The sequence below is a fragment of the Falco biarmicus genome, chromosome 7 (assembly GCF_023638135.1).
Source record: "Falco biarmicus isolate bFalBia1 chromosome 7, bFalBia1.pri, whole genome shotgun sequence".
Taxonomy (NCBI): domain Eukaryota; kingdom Metazoa; phylum Chordata; class Aves; order Falconiformes; family Falconidae; genus Falco; species Falco biarmicus.
This window is the reverse complement of record NC_079294.1, coordinates 54,929,746-54,944,925: the sequence shown is the minus strand read 5'-3', so window position 1 is coordinate 54,944,925 and position 15,180 is coordinate 54,929,746. Positions and strand designations below refer to the sequence as shown.

Below are 15,180 nucleotides of genomic sequence, written 5' to 3'. Positions count from 1 at the left end.
GGGTTTTCTTTTTTTTGGTAGGCTGGTCTCACATAGCTCATGATACCTAGCTTTAAAATAGCTGTGAAAGGAAATGTTTTGGAGGCATTTTAAAAAAAAAACATGCTTTTGACCTGTTAAACCTTAAGTATTCCTCTCTTGTGGTTCTTTGTAAAGTATCATATCACCACCAAAGAACAAACTGCTACAGAAGAACATGCAGAGTATTGGATTTTCAGACATGGGAACCTCTGCTGACAAGTTCTCTTTATAAACAAAAATGTCATAGTTTCGATTTTTGGCAAAAATAAGTTGTTCAGAAAAATGAAACCACTTCTGAGTAATGATAAAACATGGGACTTTCATACCCACTGGAGGCCACTATTTAAAATGAGTATTTAAACACCTTTATGAAAGCTTATTTTAAAAAGAAATCCCCAAACTGAAAGGCCTGAACTGCTTTGCGTGCCAGTTTTGTTTATTCACAGAAGTTTTTAAAGTTTTCTGTCCCTGAAAATGTAGTTAAAACACAAATTCAGTTTGGAATTTTGTGATTGCTTTGAGCAGTCCAAGGCCACGTTGCTGCCAAAATAGGTGATCCCATCATTCCCTGGTGCCTTACTTGCTGATCTGATAGAAAATGGTGCTTTTTTTTTTTTTTTTTTTTTTTTTTTGTCTCCCCTTGGATCAGTAAAGCTGAGTGGTGGCTGCATGGTTGCTGGCTCACAAAAGGAGAAGGGAGGATTGTATGAGCTGAGATAAGGGTGTGCTGGGACTTCTGTTTTTGGGGATAGTGTTATTGCTGAAATTTTCTAAGTCAGTAACATACAACATTGAAGTGAAGTAATTGTCTTGCACACCAACATATTGGAACTTTTTGAAGAGCTTGACCCTGTAGCCTGATGAAACTGGATGTAACCACACACGGTTTTCATGGGGTTTCAGTATGAGGAAGGGCCTATGTAGATACAAAGGCTTAGGCCTGTAGGCTCAGGCTGAGTCCATGGTGAAGTCATTAAGTCAGTTTCTTTCAGCTCTTGACAGTTTTCAAGGAGATACGTGACTGAAAGTTACTGTTTTGCTGAAATTTCTAATAAAATAACTTCTCCGGAGTATACAGTGAATACCCTCCAGTGCTATCTGTAAAACTTAATGTGTTACCTAGTGAAATTAATTTGCTTTGTTTATGCCTGATTGTGTTTCTCGGGTCTTTAATTCTGTGTTCTTTTGGACTTGCTCTACATGACTGGATTTACTTAACTGGTTGACCAGCAAATGCAGCTGTTTAAATTTATGGTGTCACTGTAGAAAATCAGGCTATTTCTTTTCTGGACTGTTTGCAAGTTTTCAGGTGAAAATTTGCTGCCCATTAAAATTTAGCTTGGTATGAACAGCAGTGACTTTACCAATCAGAATATGTCAATATACTTTCATTGTTCTGAACTGCTGCTGAACTTTTAATCTCTGAAAGATGTTGATGATTATATGTCCTTGACTATGTCATCTGTGGTTTTAGCAAGTAGAATGCTTTCCAGAGAAAACAATTTATTGAAGTAGTCATTTCTTATGTCCTGATCAATTTGTATATGCTGTTGTGATAGTATTTGCCTCACAAATAGGAGATAACTGATTATATAAAATAATGGGATGAGTCTTCTACCTCATTAAGAATTTATGCAGAATCATTGCTTCTGTTTTCTGAAAAGTGTATTTTTAAACTCCTCTGAGACAGCAAATAAAAGTACTAGCAAGACTACATAAATGTAAAATTAAAAGTATTAGTTTGGCATGAAAACTGGAATTTCTCTCTCCCCCTATTTAAAAAAAGAGCTTGTAACTAACTACAAGGAAACAACAAGCCAGCCCCACAAACAGGGAAATTGTCTTCCTAACTACTGTTAAAATATCTAACCTCTTTTCATAAGCTTAAGAGTAAACAAACTGTTCTGTCATAACATTTGAGGGCTTCAGCAGACTTAAAGAAGATTAAAACTGGACAGTTGTAGCTGTCAGTGTCCCTAGCTGTCAGCTCCTCCACCATATCAGATGTCAGAATTTCAGTTGTTAATAGTATGGAACACAAGGCTGATTGCATTTACCTGAGCAGTATGCCAGTCTGCAAATTTTTGTGGCTGAGGTGTATACTCAGCCATTGGAGTTTTCAGATGTTCTCATTTTTGACATGGTGACATCCATGAGAGGAGTGGGGCAGACAGATGGGAGGGGAACAGCTTCAGTCCTCTTATCTTAATCTTTTGCTGTAAGCCTGCCAAAGCCTGAGATGCCAACTGTACAATGTTTGTGTAGAAATATGACCATAACTAATTAAACAATTAATGTTATTAGAGGCTTTAGGTTTTCATCAGAAAGACTGTGTGTAAGGAAAACCAGTAATGTGTTTTTTAGGTAAAAAATGTTTACAATATTGCAAAACCATTTTTTTGGTATACTGTAAAATAACTTTTTGATATTATGTAGTTCATGGGGTATATTATCCACTGCTGCTTGACATCCTATAAAATAAAAACCCTAAATAAAGCCTTCAACTCTTTGAATGGTAGGGCCAGCTGTCTTATTATCTTGTAGATGTAGCAGGGATTTATATATATAATTTTTTTCACAGTTCCAGAAAGATAAAATGCTTTATTTAAAAAAATGTTGGTTTAGCACTTTGATTTCTACAAGATTTTATTGTTTTGTATAGTAAAATTAAGTTTTATTAGTGTAATGCACATGAAGAAGACAAATACACTTCTTTATAGTTTTAGAGACAAATCAAATTAAATATATTAATGGTTAATATAAGATAGATTATTAACCTAAATTCTATTTCCACTGTACACTGGGGGTTTTGGTGTTTCGTGGTTGGTTTTGACACCCCTCCACCCCAACCCCTTCTCTAATATTTTTAGCAACTTTGCAACATGTTTGAAAGTTCAGCTTTTGCAGTTGCCTGGAATTAGGCATATTGTAATTTATTGTTTATCTGTTCTCCATGCAGATTAATTTAAGTCCTTTTTTTTAAAGATTTTTTTTAAAAAAATTTTGTTTTATTTTTATTAATGCCTTTTTCTTATGGTTGTTAATTGTTACCGCTATTGGCAAATTCAGAGGAACTTTACTGTTTTTATACGTCTGCTAGTACATACAGCTTTAAAGTGTAGTGTAACCTTTCATAAGTAATTTTTCTAAATTTGTTGGTGGCATTTCTAATCTTGCTAGAGTTGCAAGTGGAGAGCCTTTTAAAAGACATTTATGTATTCATCTACTGCAGATGTATGCTACCAACTGTGTAGAGATCATGATTTTTTTCACTTACACGTTCACATGCAAATACGCCTTGAGTGATTTTAATTTACTTAGAGTAGTATCAGCACACTGTATTCTGCAAACTAGAATTCTTTTTATAGAGTTCTGAATAATTTGTATTTTCTGAAAACATTAATTGAGACACTTCAAACACTTTCTTGCTCTTTAGAAGATACAGAATTTTGTTGCTTTTTTTCATGGGCTGTTTGATGTCTCTTTGTTAGTAATTTTCAGTTACAAAATTGTGTCTTGCTAACACTTTCCCTAGACAATCATGCAGATTTGGTTTAGAAGTCTGAGAAACTTTATTGCATAAATTTTATTTTGCAAAAAGTTGAAGTAATTTAAATTTTTATCTCATTACATACCTGTAATAGTAACTTCTGATCAACATCGTATAATGTAACGGTAATACAAAAATGGAAAGCACAAAAACTTCAAAATGCTTGCTTTTATTTGAAAACAACTTTTGAACTTTAAAAAACAGTTCCATTTTGTTGCCTTGAGCATTTTGAGACATTAATAAATGCAGTTGCACCCACTCAACAGTTTAAAGAATGGAGTGGAGGGCCTGGTTTCTTTCCTACCTCCAGCAGCCATTCATTAGATATACAGTGTATAGTTTGTGTTACAACTCTGTACAGTGCTATCTTTTTTCCTCCTTTGTTGTGTCATCCACCATCAGTGCAGCTCAGAAGCTGATTTCAGTGCCCACTAAGTCAAAGGAGATCTCTTCATTGGCTCTGGGTGTTTAGAATCAGCTTCTGCTATTTTTACTTTGTCATTTTTGTCTCAGCTTATATATTGAAACATTGTAATTAATGTGAGATGTTATGAGTATTCAGCAAAGAAAGTAAAGTAGTATGGAGAAATACACAGAATGGAGGCCCAAGATAATTTAAGTGATTGGTCCTTGCTGTTCCCTTTCACTGTTCTTGCTGCTTCATTTTTCCACTTCGATTAGCTTTCTTTGGCTTATCTTGGTTTTTCCCTTGTTCTGTTTCTGTTCCTGCTCCAGGAGGTCTTAAATGGAGATCAAATCTGTAGTGTCTCTTTACTTCCCTTTACCAAGTTAATTTAACCCCTGAATTCATTTTGATGTATTTAACTAGTTCACCAAATCTTTTAATATCTAAGGAAGTCTTTGACTGTGAGACTGCTTTTTTTCTTCATTAAAATTATTTATTGATACATGTAGCATTGCATTTAGAGAAACTTGCTGCTTTTTTTGGATGAAGTAAACCTCCTGTTGAGGAGGAGCTGTTGGTTTTTAGGGAGAGGAAGAAGTTTTTGAGGGGATCTTTCCTGCTAGAAGGAGTACTTGCATGGAAACTAGCATAATATGAATATCAAGCCAAACTTTTTAATTCACTGTCAGGGAAAAAAATCATAATTCTGCTGTTGATTAGAATTACCTGAGGGATATGGTTCATGCTGAGATACGCAGGAGGGTGAAACTGGTTGTGGAGGTTTGTTTTTCCATGAGACATCCTGTTGTTTGTTTCCTCTTGATGATTATTCACCATTGATTAGTGATCTTGGTTTTGTCAGGCTTCAGTGATTACTCAACTCTCCAGCTCAGTTCAAAAGTTTATTCCCTCCAGGTTTTGCATCAGTCTGACAGCCCTGTGTTTCATTCTTTTGTAGACACAGCTCCTACTGTCACTGCATTGCCTCTGCCACTAGACAGTTGGCTCATAATATGCAACGGACAGTAAAGTAAAACACCCACAAAACCAGCTTTTAGAGAAAGAAAGAATGGCATTTAACATTAGAAGTGCAGGTGGGGTTTATTTTATTGTTTTCTAGAACTGAAAACAGTTTTGGGACATACAGGCTGGAGTTACCATACCTATTGCTTCTGAAAAAGGTAATATATACTAGCCATATTATTCCATTTCTGTTGTTCAGCAAAATATCTGTTTTAAAATAGCAAATGGAGTTTTCTGGAACAAGCCTACAATTGGGGGATTGTCAAATTTATCTGTAGGAAAGTTTATTCTTATGGATGACAACAAGATAATAAATGAAAAAAATTATTATCAGATGTCTTTAGAAACAAATATTGAAAACCAGGTACATAAAAGCGCATCTCAAAGGCATGAGGATATCAACCTTCTTTGCAGTGCTTTAGTGACCCAAAACTCATAACCTAAAACTGCCTGGTTGTGTTTCGCTCTTCTGGGCTTATGTTTAAATGTTAATATGGCTGATACTAACTGCTGGCTATAGAATGAACATTGATTTGTGAAAGGTACAGTCGTCCAGTAAATATAGTGGAGACACCCAAAGCAAAAGCTGTTTGGGTTCAAAAAGCTGTACTAGATTTGCTTATTTGAAGTCATTTGATTCAAAAGCAACTAGCATCAACTCTGTGTAGGTAATCTTGTCCGTTGTTATTTCTTAACATTTACAGTCATAAAATAACATTAAATTGATACAGAATCAGGCAGTCAGACATTTGTCTTTGTATCACTATGCATTTGCTTTGGACTTTGTATTTCTTGTATATTGATTTGTTTGTGTATTACTCTTAGTCTTCATAGTCACACTGAATGGTAATTAATGAAATAATGTAGAGTATTTAAAACAGTGACATTTTTGTGATTTTTCTTCTATTCAGCTCTAATCCTCTGATAATCATGGAGCCGTATTTTTCTGGTTTTAAGCACATGCAGCAGGACTATGAAGTCACTCTTGAACTCACGAGTGAGGAGACTCATAAATCTAGAAATGCACAAAACTCTAGGACAGGGTCTTATGGTGTCAGTATTAGAGTCCAAGGAATTGATGGACATCCTTACATCGTACTAAACAATACAGAAGGATGTTTGTCAGAAAATCCTCCTCCTTCTGGAAAAGAACAGCAAGTAATTTCTCAAACTGTAAGCAAGCCAGCCGCAGACTCCAATACTGCTTTTAAGTTGGAGGACAAAAGCAGTGAACACACAAAATTTCCTGGAACGCAGCACATGCAGCCCTGTGTGCTTAAAAGCCTAAAGATAACCAATATGGATGAAAAGGAAAATGGAATATCAGATTTTAAAGATGGAACAATGAAATCCTCCAATTTGTTGAACTTTCAAAGACATCCTGAACTTTTACAGCCTTATGATCCTGAAAAAAATAACTTGAATTTGGATAATTACCAGTCTTCTGTGTGCAGTGAGTCTAAATCTTTTGCGGATGAAAAAACGGAAGCAAAACCTTGGATTTCCTCATCTAAAGTAGTGTCCCTGCAGAAAACAAATACGTATCTTGCAGAGCCAACCAAAGTGAATTCAAAAAAGATACAGTTAAACAGGTTAGTGGAAGCAGAAGATCAAAATAAGCAGCTGTTGGATTGTCCCAGTGGCACAATCGGCCCCAGTGAAGTGTGTGTTTCAGAATCATTTTCATCTGCAGGAGGATCCCCTTGTGTTAGTCCCACTGTATATCCGGAGACAAGAAAATCTAGACCAGATGTTCTTCCCTTCCGCAGACAAGATTCAGCTGGGCCAGTATTGGATTACTCAAGAAGATCATCGTCCTCATCAGCTACTCCCACTTCCGCAAATTCCTTATACAAATTTTTACTTGATGACCAAGAGTATGCCATCTATGCAGACAATGTTAATCGGCATGAAAACAGGAGATATATCCCATTTTTGCCTGGAACTGGTCGTGATATTGACACTGGTTCACTTCCAGGAGTAGATCAGCTAATTGAAAAGTTTGACAAGAAAGTTGATCCTCACAGAAGAGGTAGGTCAGGAAAAAGGAATAGAATTAATCCAGATGATCGTAAAAGATCAAGAAGCGTTGATAGTGCCTTATCATTAGGGCTTGATGTAGATTCAGATTATTTAGGTGAATGCAGTAAAAGCTTGGGTAAGTCAGCCGAGCACTTGCTGAGACCATCTAAAGTTTGCCTTCACAAGCAGTTATCCAGAGATCAAAAACCACCTTCCAGAGAGATGAAGATTTCTGCTCGTAGTATTGGAAAACTGCAAATGCCTGATAAAGACACTCAGAACAGCAATTTCAATTCTTTGCAATACCATAAACAAAATGGAGCTGATACAGACAGCTTGATGTTTAGGTCGTCTACACTCCCAGGAGAGAATAAGAGAGAGGAAATTAGAACAGTAACTTCTACTTTGTTGTTGCCAAACCGAATCACAGTTCCATCTGATTCAGGAACGAAAAAGATTTCTGTAAAAACATTTTCATCTGTCCCTAATATACAGGTAATTTTTAATTTATTCTTTAAGTTGTGTTTTGCACTCTAGCATACTAAAATGGTCATACTGTTGAATGCATATTTTTATGCTTTTCATTAGAACAAATTCCTATCACGCAACACTTGCAAATGGAATATCAGAATTGTTCTGGAGAAATGTAAATATAAAAAGTTATTCCCATAGTTGCAGGTATAGAAAATATGGTTTCTGAAACAGCTTATTCTTCTGTGGGTCAAGAAAGATGGTGGGGCCAAAGAAGGTTATTGTAAATGATGTTATGATGATTCTTAAGCATAAATGCACAAAAGTAGAATGCTGAAATATATGTAACTCCATGCAAAATTGTTTTCTTTTGGTGTAGAGTATGCTTTTTTTTGCAGCAAACTGAAACTCCTGTAGATCTTTGTGAACTTTAGGTCCACAGTACATAAACATTTTTGTTTATGTATAGAATAGAGTGGAGAATTTCAATTGTACAGGTTGTATTTACAACCCTTGGAGGATTATAACTTTTGACATTTTATCTTGTCTTTTTAGGCAACTCCTGATCTCTTAAAAGGCCAACAAGATCTTGCACAGCAAACTAACGAAGAGACTGCTAAACAGATACTTTACAATTACCTTAAGGAAGGGTTAGTAAACATAATTAACTTTTGGAGAGGAGACTGTATTTTCACAATATTTATGTTCTATTACCTTCAAAATGTAAAATTCTAAAATCAAAGCTATAATTAAATGAAATGCCTGTTTCATAATTCTGCATCTCAGCTATGTCCTTTAAGGCATTATAGAATCTCAAGATACCCAGGCAATCAGGACTTACAGAAGGTATTGTACAGGATTTGTTTAAGTTTGTGAATCGGAATAGGTTTTGTCTTATAAATACTTCTGGAGTAAAACTTCATGTGATATGAAGGTTCATGAAGAATTCAGATCATACCTCATGGGAGCTTAAGCTTGTGGACTTTTTAAACAACAACAACAAAGTGTTTTCTTGTAAGGTTTGACAAAAGCTCTCTTGTTGCTGTGCATTTAATCCTTTGTCCACCTGTAACTCTTTTCCTTGGTATTTTCTGATGATAACTTATTGAAAAATGTGGGAAGGAGAAATGAATTAAAATATACATGATGCATTTAAATTTCTTTGCATTCCTGATGTAGCAGGGTCTGTGAACTGTTAAAGTGTTATTTTATGGTGCAGTAGTCAGGACTTGAAAAACCTAGTACTAATTACTTATAATTTCAGTATGTTTGAATAATATACATGTTGAATACCTGTCTTTCCACAGCTATGGACTTGTAGAAGAGAGTTGCAATTAAAGAGTTCAGTGACTTTTTAAATTATTTTCTAAACATTCAGAATATAGAATATAAATTTTTAGCAGCCTCCATTTAAAGGGTTTCTTTGAAGTGTTTAAGGTAATTTCTGACTAGTTCACATTAGAGTGTTGGGGGTTTTTTTTCCTATGGTGGTGATTTTCAATAGTTTGGACACTCTGAATTTGTTTTAATGTTAACAAAATAGTACCTTTGATCATATATATCATAGCTTACTTGTACTGTCTGTGTCTTAGAAGTGCTGATAATGACGATGCAACAAAGAGGAAGGTCAACTTGGTTTTTGAGAAAATTCAGACCTTAAAGTCGAGAGCTGCTGGGAAGACTCAGGTAAAGATTTTTTTTTTTAAGTTGTTTTGGCTTGTTTTGTAGTAATGCTGCGTTCAAACAGGGCTTTAAAAATTGGAATCCCCTCACTGACTTCAGTTAGACTGTTCTTGTAGTCCCTCAGTAGTATAGCTTAATTTTAGTCATGCAATGAGGTGACTTATGGGAAATCTAATTGTTGATAATTAAAAATTAATGTAAAGCAGTCTGCCATGAGAGCTTCTACATTTTGCTCCTATGTTTTAGAAGGAGAGAGATGCAAACTTAACATGAACATTAAAAGGATGTTGGATTGAAGCTAACATACGTATTTGTAAAAAATGGTGGAGCATCTTCTCACTATAGTGATGTAAACAGATAATTGAAGTGGGGAGAGTATTTTAATGTGTGATTTAGGAAAGCACTAAACTAGAGTGTTGTTTAAAAGCCATATTACAGTAATAGCATTTAACAGTCTGCCTACTGAAAAGTTTTTGTTTCCTGCTATGTGGAGGTTCTAAAACAAAATGAAGAAATGTCCAGTTGTTGCAATGATGGTCTAAGAAGGATTAAATGCTTATTTTTGATGAATACATTATCCTGGGCTATAATGAGTCAAAATGAAAATATAAAGCACATCTTAAAAAATTACTGAAAAGCAGTGTTTGAAAATCTGTCTTGACATATAAGCATGAATCCCTTTGATGTCCATTTTGTGTAATTGGTGATACCCCAGTCAAATCTGGCCCGAAGTACTCGTGATTTAATTCATATGTTTGTCTAATTTGAATTTTGCTTTAGGTTTGTGTATTTTTTGTATTATTGGCAATGTGCCTTGAGCAATTATCAAGAAGTTTTATGAAAATCAAATCATGGTTCCTTTGAAAATATTAGCTTGGCTTGACCCATATGAAAAGTCCCTGGTGAGCTCAGACAGTTGATGCTACACTTTATTAACCTTGCTTGTAGCTTTACTTTAGATTTTAAAAAACAATTACAAAGACCATTTTGACTTTGTGGGAATTAACATCTCTATTTAATTGTAGGTTTCAGATTCTTCGGCTGAAGTAAAAGCATTGGTAGAACAAAAAGCAGAACTTGAAAGGAAGGTGGAAGAATTACAGAAAAAACTGGATCTAGAAATTAGGGTATGGCACTTCGTTATTATAAAGCTTTTGACTATTTCAAATATATTTTTGTACGTGATAACTGATTAACCAGCTGAATCTTTTTTGCTTCATATTCCTTTTAATCTAGATATACCTGTTCTTTCACAGAAGACTTTATTTTAAGCGCAGCTGCTCATAGCATAGTTAACCTTTTTAAGGAATCTTTCTTCTTTGTATTTGAGAATGGCTTTGGAGCAGTAAAGAAAAATATTAAGCACATGCACATAAAATTTCTTGGCTATCTGCAAAGTTAAATGTTAATCTGTTGACTGTGATGAGACAGATTGGAATCAAAGACAAACTGTATTACTCGTGTAGCTGCTGTTTGTTACTTACAGCATTATTTTTACAGTGCTGAATTCAAAGAAATTAAGTACAACTATGCTCTGAAGACATGAGAAGAACAGTTTGGGTTCTTTTGGTTTACATTTTGAATCTGTGATAAGAATCCATATACTTGAAACTGATTAGATAGTACTGAGGAGACTTCACTTCTCCCATTTCTAATAAAAATAAAAAAGCAGTGCTTTGTGTGTTTTAGTAAGCATTCCCAGCTTTTAGTATTCTTAGATTAATAAGCACTTCTACAAGTGAAAAATATCAAAGTCTTGGAATGGCTTCTTTCATATAATAAAAAAGAGCCTTTGATTGATTTATACTTAGTTTATTATCTTGCTTAACTTTTGGTGTACAAAATTCAGAATCAGCAAAATTCCAAAGAAGAGAGAGATGCTACACGAGCAAGCCTGAAAGATCTTCAGTTGCAACTTGATGAAAGTATATGTGAAAAAGAAGCCTTAAAAAAGCAGCTGGAAGAAAGTGAGAAGGAACTCAGGCAAAACCTAGAGGAGTGAGTTAATTCTAAAAAAAGTTACTTATTGGAATTTATGTCTTTTCTTAAACCTTTTAGATTAAAAGTACCTGTGTCTTCAGAATATGATAAAGGAATCAGAGTGACGTTTGTTATTGTAGGAAATGTTTCTGCCGTTTGAGAGTGCCATGTTTTTGGAGTATCTGGGAGGAAGAGAAAGACTGCTGAATTTATAGTCTTCCTCTTAGTGTGAATTGCTGTAATGATTCATGGTCATAATATATAGTTCAGGTCTTTAAAATATGGAAGCACTTGAATGCTTTAGTTTAAATGCAGCTTTAAAATTACTATGTAGTTTAAAAGTACAACTTTCCACTTAAATATCTACCGAAGAGTTCTCATTTTTACCCCTCTGATGTTTCATTTTTCTGCCTCATTATATCCCATTCCCTTGTGGGGAACATGGGAATAGATGCTTGTATCTTTTTAGTACTTGAAAGAACAAATTACTATTTCTAAAAATTAAGAAATCCTGTCTTATTTTTCCTGATGAGGCTTTTTCAAGTGAAGATGGAGCAGGAACAACACCAGACTGAGATCAGAGATCTTCAGGACCAGCTCTCTGAGATGCATGATGAACTGGATAATGCAAAACATACCGATGAAGGGGAGAAAGAGGTTCTGATTGAGGTTAGTTATAAAGTACCAGAAGGAGAATGAAAAAATCAGAAGAACTGCATAAAAAGTGGGAACTAAGATACAGGTAGAAGAAATTCATGCCTTAGCTTTTCCGATTCAATCAGTCCGAAACAATATACCATTATTAGATGACCTAAGCAAGCATGTTGTAACAACTACATTAATACTAAAAGGAATACAAAATATAAGTACCATTATCTCATAGAATGGGAGAACAAATAACATATTGGTTGAGGAACAGCCAAGTTATCCACTATTACCAGATAATCATCTCAGTCAGTTTTAACAGTTAGATAGGATTTTGCTTCACAACAGGAAACAGAAGTTTAAAGAAGGTGTATGTATTAGCAAGGCCAAGTGAGATTCAACTAAGAAAAGGTAAATATTCACCAAAGCAATCTTTAAATTGTTGACTTTGTTGATGGGGCCAGGTAGAGAAGAGAAGGGATAGAGTCTGAAAAGGAACAAAAGAGTTAGGGGGTTCTTGTCACCTTGGGGTTAAAGAGGAATAGGTTGTATCCCTGGTTATAGTAATTTACTGATGATGAAATAGGGAACACTGCTTATTAAATTTGTTGATAAGGGTGTGTAAGAGTATCAGTGCATAATGGTTCAAAAGGAAGATTAGAGTTCAGAGTTATCTTAATACTTGGTAGTACCAAAACAATTAACTTTTTTTTTTAATACTAGTGCAGAAAGCTAGCTTTAAGAAATGGAAGCTAAATGATAAAATGCGAAATAGGGAGCAAAACCACAGACAATAGATCTCAGGAATATTAAAGGTGTTTGTATGCAGGACATGCCGAGTAGAATAACTAGCTTGTTTTGTGTAGGTGAGATTTGATTACTCTCTTAAATTACTGTCTTAAATCTCAGGCACTGCAGTTGAAAGTTGTGTGTAGGTAAGGGAATATCTGGAATGGTGGTGATAGTACTGAAAAACATTACCTGTGAAGAAGGACTTTAATCTGAGTGGAGGAGTGAGGGAAGAGTCAGAAGAACGTGTTGTAGAATGTTGCTATAAAGGAGACGATCAATTTTTCTATGTTATGTAGGGATAGACTAAGAAATGAGAGACTTAGCTGCAGACATTTAAAGCAAGTGTTGGAAAACATTTTCTATCAATATGCATAATTAAGCAGTGGAACATGGTTATCCAGACAGTAGTAGAATCCCTTTCATGGTATGCTTTTAAGAACAGAATAGATGATGTGTATCAGGAACGTTTAGATGTGCTGATCCTGCTTCAGTGCAGGGGAAGTTCACAGTTTTTTTGAAAGTGCAGTTATTCACAGCTTGAGAATTACCGAATTAGATAATTCTTGAAGCGGTACATTTTTGATAGTTGTTATTGTTATATTCTGTGTTTGTATACATGCACGTGTGTGTTTATTCTTCAAATTCACTGACTACCCCCTTCCTTCCCAGCAATCTGGAGAGGGGAAATGACTTCTAGGGTGAACATGGTGGGAGGAGGAAGAGTGTAAAGATATGGACTTGGTTGTGAAGCACTTGTTTTGTCTTCAGCACCTGTAGAAGCAACTTTATTCTTTCCAGCAGAAAAGACAACAAAGAATTATCATTGGGTTCACCTCTCTTGCAGTGTGGGGAAAAAAAAGGTTTTTCTTTGTTCTTACCTACCTCTCTGCCACAGAAGGTAGGACTGAGGGAGTTGTTAAAGCAGGAATCAAACTAAGAGTACAATTTATTTACGGACAGCAATAACATACCCCATCCAAATTTTTTCATGCTTTTGCAGCATCAGGTGTGTTGACCTGTTGCATAAAACATCAGCTTTATGTTATACTTCTAATAATCTTAAGGTTTAGTAAACTTTTAGCTTACTAAAAAAGCCACAAAGAAATATGTTGGTCATATGAAATAAAGTTGGCCTTGGGGAATTTATATGCTTTCCTTCCTGAAGCACAGAACATCCATTGGAGCCATTTGTCATGCAATTGTGTTTAATTTTATTCTTTAGGAGCTCATGCAAATGAAGCAGGATCTGCAAGAAGTATTAATAGCAAAAGATCAACAAGAAGAGATTTTGAGAAAGAGAGAGAGGGAGCTTACAGCTTTAAAAGGAGCACTAAAAGAAGAAGTATCTAGCCATGACATGGAGATGGATAAACTTAAAGAGAAACACGATAAAGAAGTGCTTGATCTGCAACAGAGCCTGGAGGAAGCAACAGAGGTGAAAAAAGTGATTGCAGTTAACCTTTACAGGGAAAAATCAAACCTCTCACATATGTCTATACTAGATGCTTTCAGATACTGCTGTTTTCTTAGCAAAATAATAAGTAAAGATTTGGGCTAGGAGACTTAGCTGCTGAGAATAGGTTTTATTTCATACACTTACATAATGTTTTGATTGTTTGTCACAGCTGAAGTTGCGGCCCTTTCTTCGAGCAGTTATTTACTACATTTCCTTCATAGCAGACTTTGTGAGAGAATAGATGGGAGTATAGTACAAAGGACCATTTGCTTGTCTTTGGGTTAAATGGAATCACTGAAACCTTGTGGATGCCCTGAAGAGTGCCAAGTATGCTTTGCCAGTGATGCTGCTGCAATAGTTTTGGAGCTTCTAGCAGTTCTCTGAAGTTCATTGCAGCCCACTGTTCCTACCTTCAGCTCCTTGTGTCATGTCCTGTTCCCTGGTTACATTGTCCCGCCTTGTCCCTTCAACCACTTACTACTAGGGTGGTTTTATGTTTGTTTCATTGTGTGTCCTTTTCATTTATTGAGCTTATCTTGTTTACTGTATGGTCACATGAATGCCAACACGAGGGAAGTAGCAGGGGTTGGGTGTCTAGAAGCAGCCAGGAGTAAAAAAGAACTGAAGGAATTGCCTCTTCCAGCATCAGCAGGAAGTCTTTGTGAGGGGGAGAATAGGAACAGTTTTCAGATGTACATATCTGTTACTGTTTTCCAAAAGATTTCCTTTGTGAAGTTATCTTCACAGAGACAGCAACTAAGAATTTATTGAAAGATTGGTGTTTTTTTAAGGGGACAGTTCTTTCTCAAAATAAAAATTTTGAGCATTATTTTTACAATGACAGTTATTTATGTCATTTCCATATCCCCTTCCCTCATTTTATTTCTGTTAAATATTTGAGAAAATTTCTACAGGGAAGCTGTGCTTGACCTATGTAAGTCAAAATTGTAGGCCTGGTTTTATGCTTAGAAATATCTGTGCTAGTTTTTATCTTTTACTTACACCTTATTGGTGTTGAGTTGCAGTTATCCTACCGATCATGGCTGAAAACATGATGTAGAACTGAATTAAAATTAAGCTTGGAACTTGAAAGAAGTTTCCAAAGCTTTATATGCTCTATGAGCCAAATAG

General features: G+C 35.3%; 1 protein-coding gene across 5 annotated transcripts in view; it reads left to right on the top strand.

The window, feature by feature from the left end:
* CGNL1 (cingulin like 1) overlaps positions 1 to 15,180 on the top strand; it is a 63,894-nt gene that overhangs the window by 10,846 nt on the left and 37,868 nt on the right. For 3 of the 5 annotated variants that reach the window (XM_056345677.1, XM_056345675.1, XM_056345679.1), the window contains exons 2-8: positions 5,912 to 7,517; positions 8,049 to 8,143; positions 9,086 to 9,179; positions 10,202 to 10,303; positions 11,026 to 11,174; positions 11,690 to 11,825; positions 13,816 to 14,028. In XM_056345677.1, coding sequence (XP_056201652.1) covers positions 5,931 to 7,517; positions 8,049 to 8,143; positions 9,086 to 9,179; positions 10,202 to 10,303; positions 11,026 to 11,174; positions 11,690 to 11,825; positions 13,816 to 14,028 — 2,376 coding nt within the window. In that variant the 5' untranslated portion in view covers positions 5,912 to 5,930. Of the gene's footprint in view, positions 1 to 2,835; positions 5,159 to 5,911; positions 7,518 to 8,048; positions 8,144 to 9,085; positions 9,180 to 10,201; positions 10,304 to 11,025; positions 11,175 to 11,689; positions 11,826 to 13,815; positions 14,029 to 15,180 lie in introns of those variants that run through there. The other 2 variants (XM_056345676.1, XM_056345678.1) reach the window with 2 other exon arrangements.